This window comes from Astyanax mexicanus, chromosome 1 (assembly GCF_023375975.1).
Source record: "Astyanax mexicanus isolate ESR-SI-001 chromosome 1, AstMex3_surface, whole genome shotgun sequence".
Taxonomy (NCBI): Eukaryota; Metazoa; Chordata; class Actinopteri; order Characiformes; family Acestrorhamphidae; genus Astyanax; species Astyanax mexicanus.
Window position 1 is genome coordinate 17137582 of NC_064408.1, and position 15299 is coordinate 17152880.

General features: G+C 38.5%; 1 protein-coding gene across 1 annotated transcript in view; it reads right to left on the reverse strand.

Moving 5' to 3' along the window:
• The window catches only part of LOC103031865 (neuropeptide FF receptor 2), a 35600-nt gene that overhangs the window by 5364 nt on the left and 14937 nt on the right, over window positions 1-15299 (reverse strand). The window contains exons 2-3 of the mRNA XM_015607783.3: window positions 2933-3295; window positions 21-120 (exon numbers count right to left, since the gene is read on the reverse strand). Of these exons, the coding sequence (XP_015463269.2) occupies window positions 21-120; window positions 2933-3287 (455 nt within the window). The 5' untranslated portion in view covers window positions 3288-3295. The remainder of the gene's footprint in view (window positions 1-20; window positions 121-2932; window positions 3296-15299) is intronic.

A 15299-nucleotide genomic window follows, 5' to 3' on the forward strand; every position in this document is an offset into this window, starting at 1 on the left:
TCACACTTGTACTTTCTTACCTGTCTACAGCAATGACTACCAGAGTGAAGACTGAAGCAGACACTGATATTCCCTGCACCATCCCACTCAACTTACACACCAAACTTCCAAACGGCCAACCTGTCAGAAAACATAGAAAAAAAAAGATAATTTATCATTCTTTTTACATCATTCATTGTTAACAAAGCTCTATTTGAGAATAAATTTTAATGCAGTCTCACAGACTTTAAAACTTCTTCCATGGCTGTGGCTCTTCACTAGATCAGATGATGACTCACAGATACGGGTAAGCTAGAAATACAGGTAAGCTAACTGACTTACATCATGGTCTAGCTGGATGTAATACTGATGAAATATGAAAACTGCAGACAGCTCTCTCTCTCTCTGTCTCCCACTCCTTCACTCACTGTCACACATCTCTGCTCTTTTCTCTTCTGTCTCTCAGTGTTTTTCAATTACTGACACCACTTAGACCAAATCCCCTGACTCATTTAGTCTGCTGCCGCTCTGTACGCCTCAGGGTTACTGAAGAGGCAACACACGAGTCTCACTCAGTGTGTTTTTTAAACAGAACTCATGGGAATTACAGTGGCCGATTACATCCTAGACCCAGTCAGACTGGTGTGAATGATGTAATGTGCTGAGTCAGAGACTACAGAAAGAGAGAGACACAGAGCTTTTTTTCACTGATGAAGAAAAAAGTAAAGGAAGAGGAGATCAAGAGAATGATGAATAGAGATTTGAGTCTTTTATCCCTTCATATCCAACCTCACATCCAGCTCAAGTGAGAGGAAATCTGAACTTGTAACAAAGTCAAGCATTTCAAGCACCCTCAGTCTGATACATGTTAGAGAACAGAGCACTTCCAATAGCATATTCAGATATACTGAAACACACAGTGCAAAAAAACAATGAACCATTTTCACCACCAGCTTTTAAAGAATTAGAATACTGGTGTTGTTCCTACTTATGTACACTGTCAGAAAAAGAGTATTGTACAGATACATTTTTGTTCAGCACAGTACAAAAATATAGTGCAAATATACACTAAACAGTACAGCAAGATTCTTTAGATCCAAAAGTGTTTCTAAAAAGTAGGAACAAGTAGGTACAAATAAGAGACTGTAAAAAAGATAGACGCAGCGTTGTCGTTCCCATTCATTCAATGAAAATTAAGCCAAAATCTTCTGCCATGTTGGCGATCCTGAAACCCGAGTCTGCGCAGTACAGACCAGAGGAGGGAGAAAGACTGTGGAGAGACAGCCTACCCATTTACATAACCCCGCCCCTTAGGGCTGCCACGCGGTCACAGAGTGCAGAGCGGAGCGGAGCGGAGCTGACGGTCTGTTATTGGTCCCGCCCATAACCAGCCCTTTTACAATAACCACACCTTTTTGAATAGAGCTGAATAACGTTTTAAAAAACGAATTATGTGGGGATATAAACATTTGACAATATAAGCAGAGGTTACACTAGCTGCTGCATTTAAATAAAGGAGGTAGAATTACAGTATATTGGAAAAAAACGTGATTAAAAGTTGTCTGTTTTGCCATTGAAACCTATGGGAATGGGTGGGGTTACACAGCTTTCTGAAACCGAACAGCAGGGGGCGCCCGACCTGTGGTGGCTTCACTTTTGAAAGACGATGGTCTGTCCAGCTTTACACAGTCTATGGTACAAATATGTCCCTTAACTAAAGGTACATTTATGGAGTCTTGCCCAAGGACTCTTACCCAGACCTGGAATTGAACCCCAGTCTCCCACATAATAGCTCACTGGCAGGCGGTGTTGTTGTGCACTGCACCACACCAACATACATCCTAGGTATTTTCCAAGTTTAATTCCAAAATTCTTATGCATATTATCAATACAATGTAAAAATCCGACTTAACATTTTAAATCACTATTTTATCGTATTTATTGAGCCAAAACCTTAACAAAAACAGAGCACCAAAAAGTCAGCAAGAAAACATTTCAAAACATATTTGTTGCACATGATGATGAATGGGGCCAAACTCCTTATGGACTTGCTTAAAGTGTTAATAAAATCAAATGAAAAAAAAAAAAACATAATTAAATATATATACTGGTGTCAATTGATTAAAAAATTAAACCAGATTAATCACAATATTCTGTGACTACCTGCGATTAATCACACTTGTTCTTCTTTTTGTAGTTCATATTTAAATGAATGTAAGAAATATAATGCAATTATTTTATTAGTGGTGTCAATTAAAATACTAGTGTATATAATTAAAATACTAGTGTATTATATTGTATGTTTGAGGGAAGATAAAGACAACGTGGTTAGCTGGAATAAAGAATGCATAATTTAGATAGAGGAAAGTTTTTTTTACATTATTGTAAACATCTCAGCTTGGTTGCAAGGATTTCTGAATTTCACAAATTTTGTGTGGTAGGTGTGGAGTTTGGATGCACGCATAATCCTGCACTGCATGTATAACCATTGCCCATGTAAACGGGGTACACCTGATCATGCGCCTTCTCTGCTTGTCGGATTTTTTGGCAGCTTGGTGGTGCTCAAGGCTGATCCCTGCCACGGTGAGCAGCTGTGCGCCGCAGCTCACAGAGAAGAAGGCGAGCTCGTCTGCAGGCCCTCAGCACAACCAGCAGCAGCAGCCCATGACGCAGCGCAGCAGGTCCACGAGCGCCAGGTTGACCAGCAGCGTGGGGGTAGGGCAGATTACGGCACATGTTGGGGTCAAACTTGGTGGCATAATTAATTAGCATTAAAAAATTAAAGTGTTACTGATTGCAAATAAATTGTGTGTGTTAACGCTTTATCATATAAATATATATTTTCAAATTGCACTTGTTAACTTGTGTTTCTGAATACTCTTGTATATTTGTTTCAAAATAAACAATAATACAAAAATACTATGTAACATTCGTTTTTGTACTTTTTTCTTACCTGTAATAATGTTATCCACCAGGGTGGTGGGCATGCAGAAGATGCCAACCAGCAGGTCACTGATGGCCAGGTTGAGGATGAACAGGTTGGTGACGGTGCGCATGCTTTTACTCCTCAGCACAATGAAGCACACCAACCCATTCCCTACCATACACACAACAAAGATCAGGAGGTAGGACACGATGAAGATGGCTGAAACTGAGGGCTCGTGAAGGTAGAAGTCCACATAGGTGATGTTGGGGCCGGGCAGCTGATGATAAAAACTCGAGTCCAGTGAAATATTCTCAAAGTTCTCCAGAGTAGGGAGTGGAACAGAGGAGACTGTTGAGTTGAACTTCAGGAGCTTCATTGCCATTTTATATCCTGTGAGAGAGAGAGAGAAATCAATAAAAACAGAAGCACAATGGAATATTTAGTGTCTGCAATCATAAAAGTACAAATAGATAGTTTTGCTCAAAATATTGCAATGCACACAACATTATGGGTGAAATACCAGAGTTCAAAAGAGGACAAATTGTTGGTGCACGTCTTTGTGATGTATCAAGAGCCACGGTATCCAGGGTAATGTCAGCATACCACCAAGAAGGCCGAACTACATCCAACAGGATTAACTGTGGACGCTGTAAGAGGAAGCTGTCTGAAAGGGATGTTCGGGTGCTAACCCGGATTGTATCCAAAAAACATAAAACTACGGCTGTTCAAATCACGCAGAATTCAATGTGCACCTCAACTCTCCTGTTTCCACCAGAACTGTCCGTCGAGACAATCAATTATTGTGGTCTAAAACCAGGTGTTTCAGTTTCATTGTCCAACCCCTGTATATTACTGTAGCCTTTCTATTAGCTCCAACTACTATTTCCATTCTCTGTTGACCTCTCTCAGTCTTCTTTATTGCACCATTCTGAGTAAACCCTAGAGATTGATGTCATAAAAAGCACTGGTTGTTTAATTTATTCCCAAAGAAATACACAGTCAAGCCAGCAAAATTCACACAAAAATCAAGCTATTCCAAGTCATAATGTTTAATTTCTGTATCTGCATAATATATGCATTGCACTGCACCACATGATTGCCTGATTAAATATAATTGCGTGAATGTCTATATGTAAAGGTCTTCCTAATCAAATTCTCCATAAGTGTACATACAGTACATACAGTGCCCTCCATAATGTTCAAAATAAAGACACATTTTTCATTGATATTCCTCGTCCACTTCAAAAATAAACACTTCAGATCAAACCAATCAGATGTAATTAACCTTCACATTGCAGACTTTAATTGAAGGGAATTTGCATACATTTTAGCTCCACCATGTTGAAACTACCACACTTTGTATGCAGTAATCCTCATTTCAGGCCACACGCAGGGCATGTTTATACCACACAGGTGTTTATAACTACTCTGGTGACGTCTATCGCTTCATTAGAGTGTATACTGCTTTTTAGCTTTCTAGCACCTCTGAATTCTGTAGTTACCACTGATTAATTTAAGAACATCAGCTGTGTCAGTGAAAGACGAAGAAATAAGTAGAGATTAGGGGTGGGCGATATGGCTCTAAAATAATATCACGATATTTCAGGGTATTTTTGCGATAATGATATACTTGGTGATATAGGAAAACTATAATAATTCATTAATTTCAGGAATATAGTATAATAGTATAACAGTATAATCATAAGGTGGCAAAATAAATAATATAGCATAAAATAACATAATGCAGCAAATAATATTGCAGAATATTTAGTGCATGCCTATAAACTGCAAACTAAAACAATTATACGATAAACACACCTAAAGCTTCACAGTAAATAATAGACTACTTTTAAGACAGAAAAGCCCTATTATCACGATATGGATTTTAAATATCATGATATTTCTGTGTCACGATATATTGAATACGATACAATATTGCCCACCCCTAGTAGAGATGTCTGTCAAACTTTTTTTTTTTTTTTTTTTTATCAAAATTAATTTACCTATCATTAAGAAGTAAGCAGATTAATCACAAAAGGACTGGTAGAGCAAGGAAGACCCCCCACTGCTGATGACAGAACAATCCAAACTTTGGTACTAGAAAAATTCTCTATGTGTCTATCTAATTGTCTATCAAAAAAGGGATTTGGGTGTGTATTTTTCAGTTAATAGTATTTTAAAAAGAACTTGCTACACTGCAAGATGCAAAAATGCAGTTAAAAACAAAGTACCTAAAAGAGTCTGCCGAATTCTGGAAAAAGTTATTGTGGACAGATGAGACCAAGATTGACCTTAGAGAATTGTTAGAGTGATGACAAGAGTGAAGTGTTGATACAAAAAGGAACTGCCCTTGATCCAAAGCCCTTGATCACCCATCTCATCTGTAAAACATGGTGGTGGGAGTGTCACAGCTTGGCCATATATGGCTGCCACAGGTACTGGTGCTCATCCTATTTGCTCAAGCACTGGATTTTAAGGCGCATTAAGCGACACTACTAAGGATGCCTAAACTGAAGTGAGCAAGGGTGTCGCCATGTTTCCTTTGTATAATGGGGAAGCTGGGAAGAAGTATCTAGTAAACAAAACTTGTTAATTCATAAAAAAAATAATAAAAATAAAAATTAAAGTTAAACAAGCACCTGATGTTAATCTACACAGATTTCTCTCCTGAAAATCTCTCATTTGCACTAAGGCTGGGTGCAGCAGCATTAGCATTAGCCGCTAATCGCAGCGCTAGCGAGATGTAAATAAAGTCCGATAGCACTAGAATGAGATACCCTGAGGCCGGTCAGAGTTTTTTCAGAGGACATGACAAAATTCATGGGACAGGCTACTCATTCCTGTACCTTGACTTTATCCAGCGGGTCAGTTTTCTTTAGTTTTAGAGGGACATGATAAAAGTAATTTGTGGCGAGGCTTGTGGCATTAGTAAGTGTACATACACATTGAAGCTTTTAAATGAAGTTATATATTTATATATATATTTAGTTTAAGTGAGTTTGGATGTATTTATGACTTAAAAACAGTGCATGGTGTTAAAGAACCTAATAATGGTAGTTCTACCTGATTCTCTGTCTCTTGAGGGCACATTGTGAAATGTCAATGGGAAAGTCACCATGCTTTCACAATGGAGCAGCTGTCACACACACACACACACACACACACACACAGACATGAATAACACATATTCCCAGCCACGCTTTGGCACAACAGGAGTGGTAAAAGATGCATTAGCTGGTCAGAACGAGAATGAGGCAACCGGCACGGGGAAAAGGAAAACACTGGCCCAAGGACACTGTCATAGTAATGGCAACCCACTCTCTCTCTTTCTGTCACGCAAACAAACAACCACACACACACACACACACACCTGCTACTGTCCTGATGTTTTAGAGAATTTAGACACATTTTCACACTGTCCGGCGCCTTCACAGAGGAAATTTGCGTATTCTGATGTGACACAGCCTAAGGCAGGAAAGCATTGTGTATACTGTATATTTTACTGCGTATAGTAAAAGCTCCAGCTGTGCTCTCCTGTTGGATCATCTCTGCCCTGCCTAACTGCCTCTACCGACTTCACACACTCCACCCCACACACCACTTTATCTACCGATCCACAATTATCAGCACTTACACATTTACCATTTTCACAAGCATCCTCCCAGCACAAAGCAGGCTTTACAATTCCTTCCTTCTGTGCAACAATGAAAGCACTCTTACTGAAAGCACCATTCTGGAGTGACACGTGTATGTATGTATATATGTAGGCTATGGACAATTATCCCATGCTGTCCTGCTGTAGAAAGGGTTGTTTTTTCTTAAAGGTCTCATTCCGCTAAAATCCATTTTGTTCTTGTTCTTTGTGAAATACTATAGGTCTCTCTGAGTTGTATATTCATGCTGCATGTGAAACTGTTCTTCAGCCTCCACTATCTGCAGCAGCTAGTAAAAGAAAATGCTCAGAAATACAAATTGATCAGAGAGACGTTAGGGTGCCCACCTCGGCACAGGACCTCCTACAGGCAGCGCTGAACCTGGGCTGCAGCATTTTGGAGCATTAGGAGCTAAAGCTAAGGTGGAGCTCACAGCTCTGTTTACAGAGCTAGTTAGCATTAGCTGTCCTGTGTAAGTAACCGGAAGTGAGGTGTGTTCAGGTCAATTTCTGCTGTATTGAAAACACAGATGCGCCACTGACTGAAATGAACCCTGACAACAGTCGACAGTCAGACTTTCATTGCTCTTTTGGCAACACAGGCGCGTAGCAGCACACAGATCTAACTTTTACATTAAGAATAAAATGCTGTTCCGGTAAATGTCCTTTTTTGCACACCTTGACAGTGTGAACTGGTCAGTTTCCTCTGCTGAGAAGTGCAGAGGTGCTATGCCTTTAAAATAGAAATCCGCCACTAAGAGCGCACCTGGCTCTTAAAGGGAATGGCAAATGACACACTGATTGGTTTATTTCGCATTATGACGGAAACACACTGATAGCAAAGACACACTGACACGCCCTACATTTAAACTAAATTTGAACTAACAGTGTGCAGTTAAAAATAGCAGATTCAAAACTAGCAGATCAAACTGCTACTACATTATTCGTTCCATTCACAAATACCAATAAAAAATTTACTGTGCAAACTGTATGTTAACCCTGTCCAGAAGTTGTGTCAACTTATCTGGGATGGACCACTACACAGTGAAAATTGTATCGTGGTCAGTCAAATTAGGATATCCATGCATTTTTCAACAAGATAATGCCAAACCACATGCTGCACACATTACAAAGAGCTTCTGCTTGGCTGCAGAAGAAAGTAGGATCTGTGTGCCTGCAGTCCTGACTTGTTCCTAACCCATCCTAAGGTGTGTTTGCTGGATAAGAAATGATTGCTCTGGTTTTTAGTGCAAAAACATCTTTTACTGTTAGTGCTGTAAGAAGAAATGGCAGCTTTATCTAAGTGGTAAATGCATTACCATCCCAAATGTTTTAAAATGTGTTTTTGAGGCCTGAACTGCAAGAATTAATGAATAATAAGATAGGAAATAAACTTGACTTCACCAAAACAAAAATATCTTAGGTTTATACTGTCTTCAATAAAATAAAAGTCAAAGGAGATGCAAGAACCACTTTTACTCTTAGGATAAACTGGGTAAAGTAAAGGGAATTACTCTTGGGCACAATAACAGATAACAGGCACAGGTGCAATGGCTGTTCTGGCACTTAATATACGACTTTCACTCTAACGGTTCTAGTTGTGATGGCATAAAATAAAATAAAAGAAACACAGCAGGGGTCATAAAAAAGTCAAGTGCACCGTGCAACCCAGAGTCTTTTAGGCCTGAGTCAAATAAGGCTAATAAATTTTTAAGTCTCCTGGTGCCAAGTGTATGAATAATTCCTGCCCCTCAGAAGGCATGTGCGACCCTCGACTGAGCTGTTGATCTCGTGGTCTTTTGTAGATAATGTAAGAGTAGTGTGAAAAATACCAAACCATCTGTAGTGTTATCTGTAGTTTTATTCTATTCAGAATGGTCTTAATTGGAGTTAAAGATGGGTATTGCATGTCTTGCGATAACGAGAGCTCATTACACCATGTTTTCTCTACCATGTGAACAAAACATTACAACATTAAAGATCAGCATTAAAGATCAGTGTAACGTGTTTGATAAATTGGTTATGTGGATAGCCGACTGTGAAAGCATCTGCTTGATTTATATACAATGAGGAGAGATGTTTGAAGCTGCTGGCAGCCTAGTTCTACTCCTTTGAAAAAGTAATTAGTTATAGTTACTACTTACTTCTCCAAAAAAATAACTGTTATTAACTGAGTTACTCCACTATAAAAGTAACTAGTTACCAGTAAAAGTAACTATTGTGTTACTTTTCTGTTACTCGCCCCCGTAACCCCCGACCGGCCCCCACCTTCTCAGAGCGTGTTTCATAAGCGAGACAGCAACGACAACACGACAGCAAAGACAACAGGCAGTTATCTCATGCTCCCCTCGCTTCTGATTTACACACACAACGCACACACACACCCACTTGCGCCTTTGTCTGTATGCACGAAGTTAAAAACAAAAGTTCATTCAGCTGCTAAAGTAACGTGCAGTAACGGGGTGTCGGAAATGGTAACGGCGTTATAGTTACAGTCAGAGTAATTAGTTAGATTACTTGTTACTGAAAAAAGTAACGGCGTTAGTAACACCGTTTATTTGAACGCCATTATTCCCACCACTGACTTTGAGTCGTGCAAGGTGTATTTTTTCATCCTCATGATACCAAACACACACCGGCATGTCCTAAATCCAACTACACGGTGCTCGACTGACGGCTCAACCATGCAGGCAAGACAATATTGGACTAGCTCAGGCTATAAAGTTTATAGACAGCTGTAAGTGAAAGAAAAGTGATACGAAGAGATTTTTTAAGTTTTAAATGTAGGAACAGAGCTGGCCTGTTTGATATGTGAGGGAAGTAAGTTTCATTTTAAAGTGTTTCTGTTGGTCCATTCATCAAGAAATTTTCAAAAGGTACAGTTTGTGTGTTCAAATCATGTAGTAAACTAAAAATCAACAAAATTGGAGATACACTGGACAGCGACAAAAACAGCAATGTAAGCTGAGAAAAACTGTTGGAATGAAACAATAGAGGTATTAAGACAGTTTAGAGAAAAAAAATAGATTATAAAAATAAAAAATAGGAGGAGCTGTGAGAAATGCACATTAGAAATAGAAAGCTTGATTGGGTACGTATAGGTATCGGCCGATATGTCTCTGATTTAGCTGATAGAAGTTAAGAGATAAACAGTTAAATTATGCAGAGCTGGGTGTAGATCACTGTTGAGACAGTTTGGTAACAGAATGCTGCAGTACTTCCAGTTTTCATATGTGGATTAATGAAAATGGAAAGAAAATAAAGGCTTTAACTCACTAATTTAACTCACTAAATTATTGACACATGTACAGGGGTTGGACAATGAAACTGAAACACCTGTCATTTTAGTGTTGGAGGTTTCATGGATAAACTGGAGCAGCCTGGTGGCCAATCTTCATTAATTGCACATTGCACCAGTAAGAGCAGAGTGTGAAGGTTAAATTATCAGGGTACGAGCACAGTTTTGCTCAAAATATTGCAATGCACACAACATTATGGGTGACATACCAGAGTTCTAAAGAGGGCAAATTGTATATGCACGTCTTGCTGGCGCATCTGTGAACAAGACAGCAACGTCTTTGTGATGTATCAAGAGCCACGGTATCCAGGGTAATATCAGCATACCACCAAGAAGGACGAACCACATCCAACAGGATTAACTGTGGACGCAAGAGGAAGCTGTCTGAAAGGGATGTTCGGGTGCTAATCCGGATTGTATCCAAAAAACATAAAACCACGGCTGCTCAAATCACGGCAGAATTCAGTGTGCACCTCAACTCTCCTGTTTCCACCAGAACTGTCCGTCAGGATAATAAATTATTGTGGTCTAAAACCAGGTGTTTCTACTACCCATCATAGAACATTTTAAAAAGCTTTACTTTTGAGAGACATCACACTGTCCATGCTTATTTACAGTGAGAGGATCTGTTAAATTTGGGGCTCTAAAACCCAGAAGTTATATTCTGAATATCTTATTCTCAGTGAGGACTGACTGATGCAACAAAGTACACAATATCCCACAGGGACGAAATGAGAAAGTTAGCATTGAACAAAGTCTGAGAAAGTAGGTTAAAAAACTAGTCCGGGAAGTTTGTTCTTCACACAAACACTTGGAAGAGTACAGGAACATACCCAGTCTAATTGCTGGTAATGGAAGAAAGCGGTTTGACAGCCTTTCAGAGAGAATGAAAAATATGGGAGCGTAATATTGATCTACACTGGTTTGGTATCAGGATGCTTACACAACCTGACTATCAGTAATTGGGTGCTTTCTGTTTTCAGACTGTACCTGAAAGTGCTTTTTTAATAGACCATTGCTAAAACTCCACAGTCTTATACGTTCTGTCTCCCATTAGAGAAGTGAATTCAGTAACACTTTATTTGGATGTTTTTTTTTTTACCAATGCCTCATAGATGTTCAACTAACCTTCAACTACCATTCAACTGAATGTCTATTAACTACAACTAAGCTCTGAACTCAATGTAAACTATTTTCTATAGAACCTAACTCTACACCTAACCCTAAGCCTAACCTCAACCATAAATCAACCCTAAAACCCAACCCTAACCAAAACCTTAAATCTAAGCCTAACCCTACTCTCAATCATAAATCAACCCTAAAACCCTACCCTAACCTAATCCTTAAATCTAACCCTAAACCTAACCCTAACCTCAACCATGAATCAACCCTATAACCCAACCCTAACCTAATCCTTAAATCTAACCCTAAACTTAACCCTTATCCTAATATCAATCATGAATCAACCCTAAAACCTAACCCTGACCAAAACCTTAACCTAAACTTTAAATCTAACCCTAAACCTAACCCTAATCCTAATCTCAACCATGAATCAACCCTAAAACCTAACCCTGACCAAAACCTTAACCTAAACGTTAAATCTAAACCTAACCCTACTCCTAATCTCAATCATTAATCAACCCTAAAACTTAACCCTGACCAAAACCTTAACCTAAACTTTAAATTTAACCCTAAACCTAACCCTAATCCTAATCTCAATCATGAATCAACCCTAAAACCTAACCCTGACTAAAACCATAACCTAAACTTTAAATCTAAACCTAACCCAAATCCTAATCTCAATCATGAATCAACCCTAAAACCTAACCCAAACCCGAACCTTACACTAAACCCTAAATCTAATCCTGAAATCCAACCCTAACCCAAACCTTAATCTTTTAAATCTAATTCTAAACCTAATCCTATCCCTAAACCTAACCTCAACTATGAATCAACCCTAAAACCTGACTCTAACCCAAACTTTAATTTAAACCTTAAATCTAACTCTTACCTAACCTTAACTATGAATCTGCCCTACAACTTAACCCTGACCAAAACCTTAACCCAAACCTTAAACCTAACCCTAACCATAATCTCAACTCTAAATCAACCTGTCAGCTTAACCCTGACCAAAACCTTAATTCAAACCTTAAACCTAATCCTAACCATAATCTCAACTCTGAATCAACCCTTCAATTTAACCCTGACCAAAACCCTAACTCAAACCTTAAATCTAACCCTAACCATAAACTCAACTCTGAATCAACCCTTCAACTTAACCCTGACCAAAACCCTAACCCAAACCTTAAACCTAACCCTAACCATAAACTCAACTCCGAATCAACCCTTCAACTTAACCCTGACCAAAACCCTAACCCAAACCTTAAACCTAACCCTAACCATAAACTCAACTCCGAATCAACCCTTCAACTTAACCCTGACCAAAACCCTAACCCAAACCTTAAACCTAACCCTAACCATAAACTCAACTCCGAATCAACCCTTCAACTTAACCCTGACCAAAACCCTAACCCAAACCTTAAACCTAACCCTAACCATAAACTCAACTCCGAATCAACCCTTCAACTTAACCCTGACCAAAACCCTAACCCAAACCTTAAACCTAACCCTAACCATAAACTCAACTCTGAATCAACCCTTCAACTTAACCCTGACCAAAACCCTAACCCAAACCTTAAACCTAACCCTAACCCTAACCATAAACTCAACTCTGAATCAACCTTTCAACTTAACCCTGTCCAAAACCCTAACCCAAACCTTAAACCTAACCCTAACCATAATCTCAACTCTGAATCAACCCTTCAACTTAACCCTGTCCAAAACCCTAACCCAAACCTTAAACCTAACCCTAACCATAAACTCAACTCTGAATCAACCCTTCAATTTAACCCTGACCAAAACCTTAACTCAAACCTTAAATCTAACACTAAAACTAACCCTAAGCCTAATCCTAACCTCAACCGTGAATCAACCCTAAACCTTACCCTAAGCCTAACCCTAAAAAGCTTGGGTTAGAGATGGGTGTAGAGTTACATTCAATTAAGAATGATTTAATTCCATATTACAGTTCAGAAGCATTTAGAAGACAAAGTTAAATGTTATTTGAGCATCAATGAGGCATCTATAATGGACGGTTCAAATAAAAGTGACACCCTGAATTTGAACTGAATCAAGTTTATTCCTGTATGAAAAGCACAAAAAGTAAATATATATTTAACAATTTAAAGATATTTACTTATTTATTTAAAAATGTTCTGGTGTTTTAAAAGGACAAATCAATGAGAGATAACCAGCGAAGAGTAAATTATTAATTTAGTTTCTTTAACAAGTTATCAATAAAGGAAAAAAGGCCCTGTTTTGATGTATTATTAATGATGTAAGAACAATGCTCAGTGAAAGGTGAACTGAGCTTAGACAGTTTTCCTTGAGGAACAGTAGCCCTGACATTGAATTACCATATTCCTGAAACGACTGCCAGGAGAGAGAAGAAATCACTGATGATAAAAGTAAGTGACTTATTTGGGCACTGTGGGGCCAGGAGGTGTGCTTAGATTTACATAGTTTATCTGGTCAACAATTCAACATTTTGTCATTCTGACTGTACTTTCTTTCTTCTCATTCAGCTGCTACTTATCTGTATATGCCCCATCACTAGTGATGCCAAAACACAAGAACGGTGAAGACCAGCACATGCCTCCTCCGATACATGTGAAGTCAGCCACCATCCCTTTTTAAACTGCTGCTGATGCAGCATTACCGAGTAGCATCACAGCGTGCTCGGAGGAAATCGCAGCAACTCGGTTCTGATACATCAGCTAACAGATGCAGCCTTGTGCTGATCGTCATCACCCTTTGGAATGATGAGGGGAAAGAGCACCATCTACCCACCCAGAGAGAGCAAATACAAATTGTGCTCTCTCTCAGGGCACCGGCAGCTGATGGCAAGCTGCATGACCGGGATTCAAACCAGCGATTACCCGATCATAGTTGCAGGGCTTTAGATCGCTATATGATATGATGGCTATACACTTACATACCAAAAGTCAGTGTAACAGCAGTTAATGAAAAGTTACATCAAGGGACATCTTGGAAATGCCCAAACCTGTATAAGTTGTGAGGTGTTATCTTATGAGTGTGGTTTTACACTGGCCAGAATGACAAAGTAAATTATTGAAGTTTGAGTGAGGTCTGAAAGTGGGTGCGAGTGGCGGATCTAGGATTTTTCTATGTAAGGGTCCATCAAGGGGCCACAATATTAATAGAGGAGCCAAATATTGTTTCGCACCATGCACAAAAAAAATTATTTAATTTAAAAAAATCTTGCACATTAAAATCTATGGAGTTCATTTTGTGCCAATGGTTTTAAACAAAATAATAATCTGCAATCAAAATGTACAGAATCAAATTTATAAGTGTGTATCACAAATTCAAAACAGAAAATCAGATATCAAATATATATAGATAGCGTATATAAATATATAGATTTTTAAACATATTTGTTCACTTTTTTATTCTTTACAGCTATTTGAAAATTGTTTGCATATGTATTTTGCTTTCATTTTTGTGTTTTTCTTTGTGTATTTTCTGTGAATTTTGCTGCTATAGTCTCTTGCTTCTAGAATCTCTTGTTTACTTCTACTTAATTTGTTTGCAGATTAATTTTTAATTTTCATGGCAAATTTTATATTTTTGTGTAAAACTATTGACACAAAATGAACTCCATACAATTCTCATTACTAATTGTACATGCATTTTATTGTACATCGATAAAATTATCTCAAACAAACACAGAATTTTTTTTTTACTTTTTCACAAATACTGTCAGTTCAACACATCTCTCCTACAAAAGTACACACGTTTAATAATCGAAGGACACAACCTTGCCTTGTTCACCTTGTACCTTACAGTCACTTCCAATTATAATGTGATTTGATTTAAACGGTTAAATGCTTGCCTTTGTCCAGACTTACAATCTCTGTCTCAGAACTAGACAACCTTGAGAAGGCGTTTTGTGTTGCAGCTGTGGACTGCAGGGTTTGTACAGAATCAACAGAAGACTCCTGAACAAAGAACAGCTTTTTACAGCCACAAAATGTTCCTGTTCCAGTCTGCTCTGTTACCTTTAGTTAGTAAAAGTCCTTTATTTTCCTGTTCTTTCCTTTTGCAGCTTTCTTTGTCGTTCTCTAATTGCCACTCGATAAAACCGTAGTGCTCTTACAGTTCTGAGATGTTTGCTGAGTACTAATATCACTAAATGCTCTGTGCATTTAGTACAGCCTGCAAATGTACTCGCTTTTCTGAAGGAAAAAAAAAAAGACTCTGATTGACAATTTTCTCTCAGTGAGCAGAAGATGACCATAGTTTTTCTACACAAGCTGTTTAGGTAACACTTTACATTAAGTGTTGAGTAACTAACATGAATT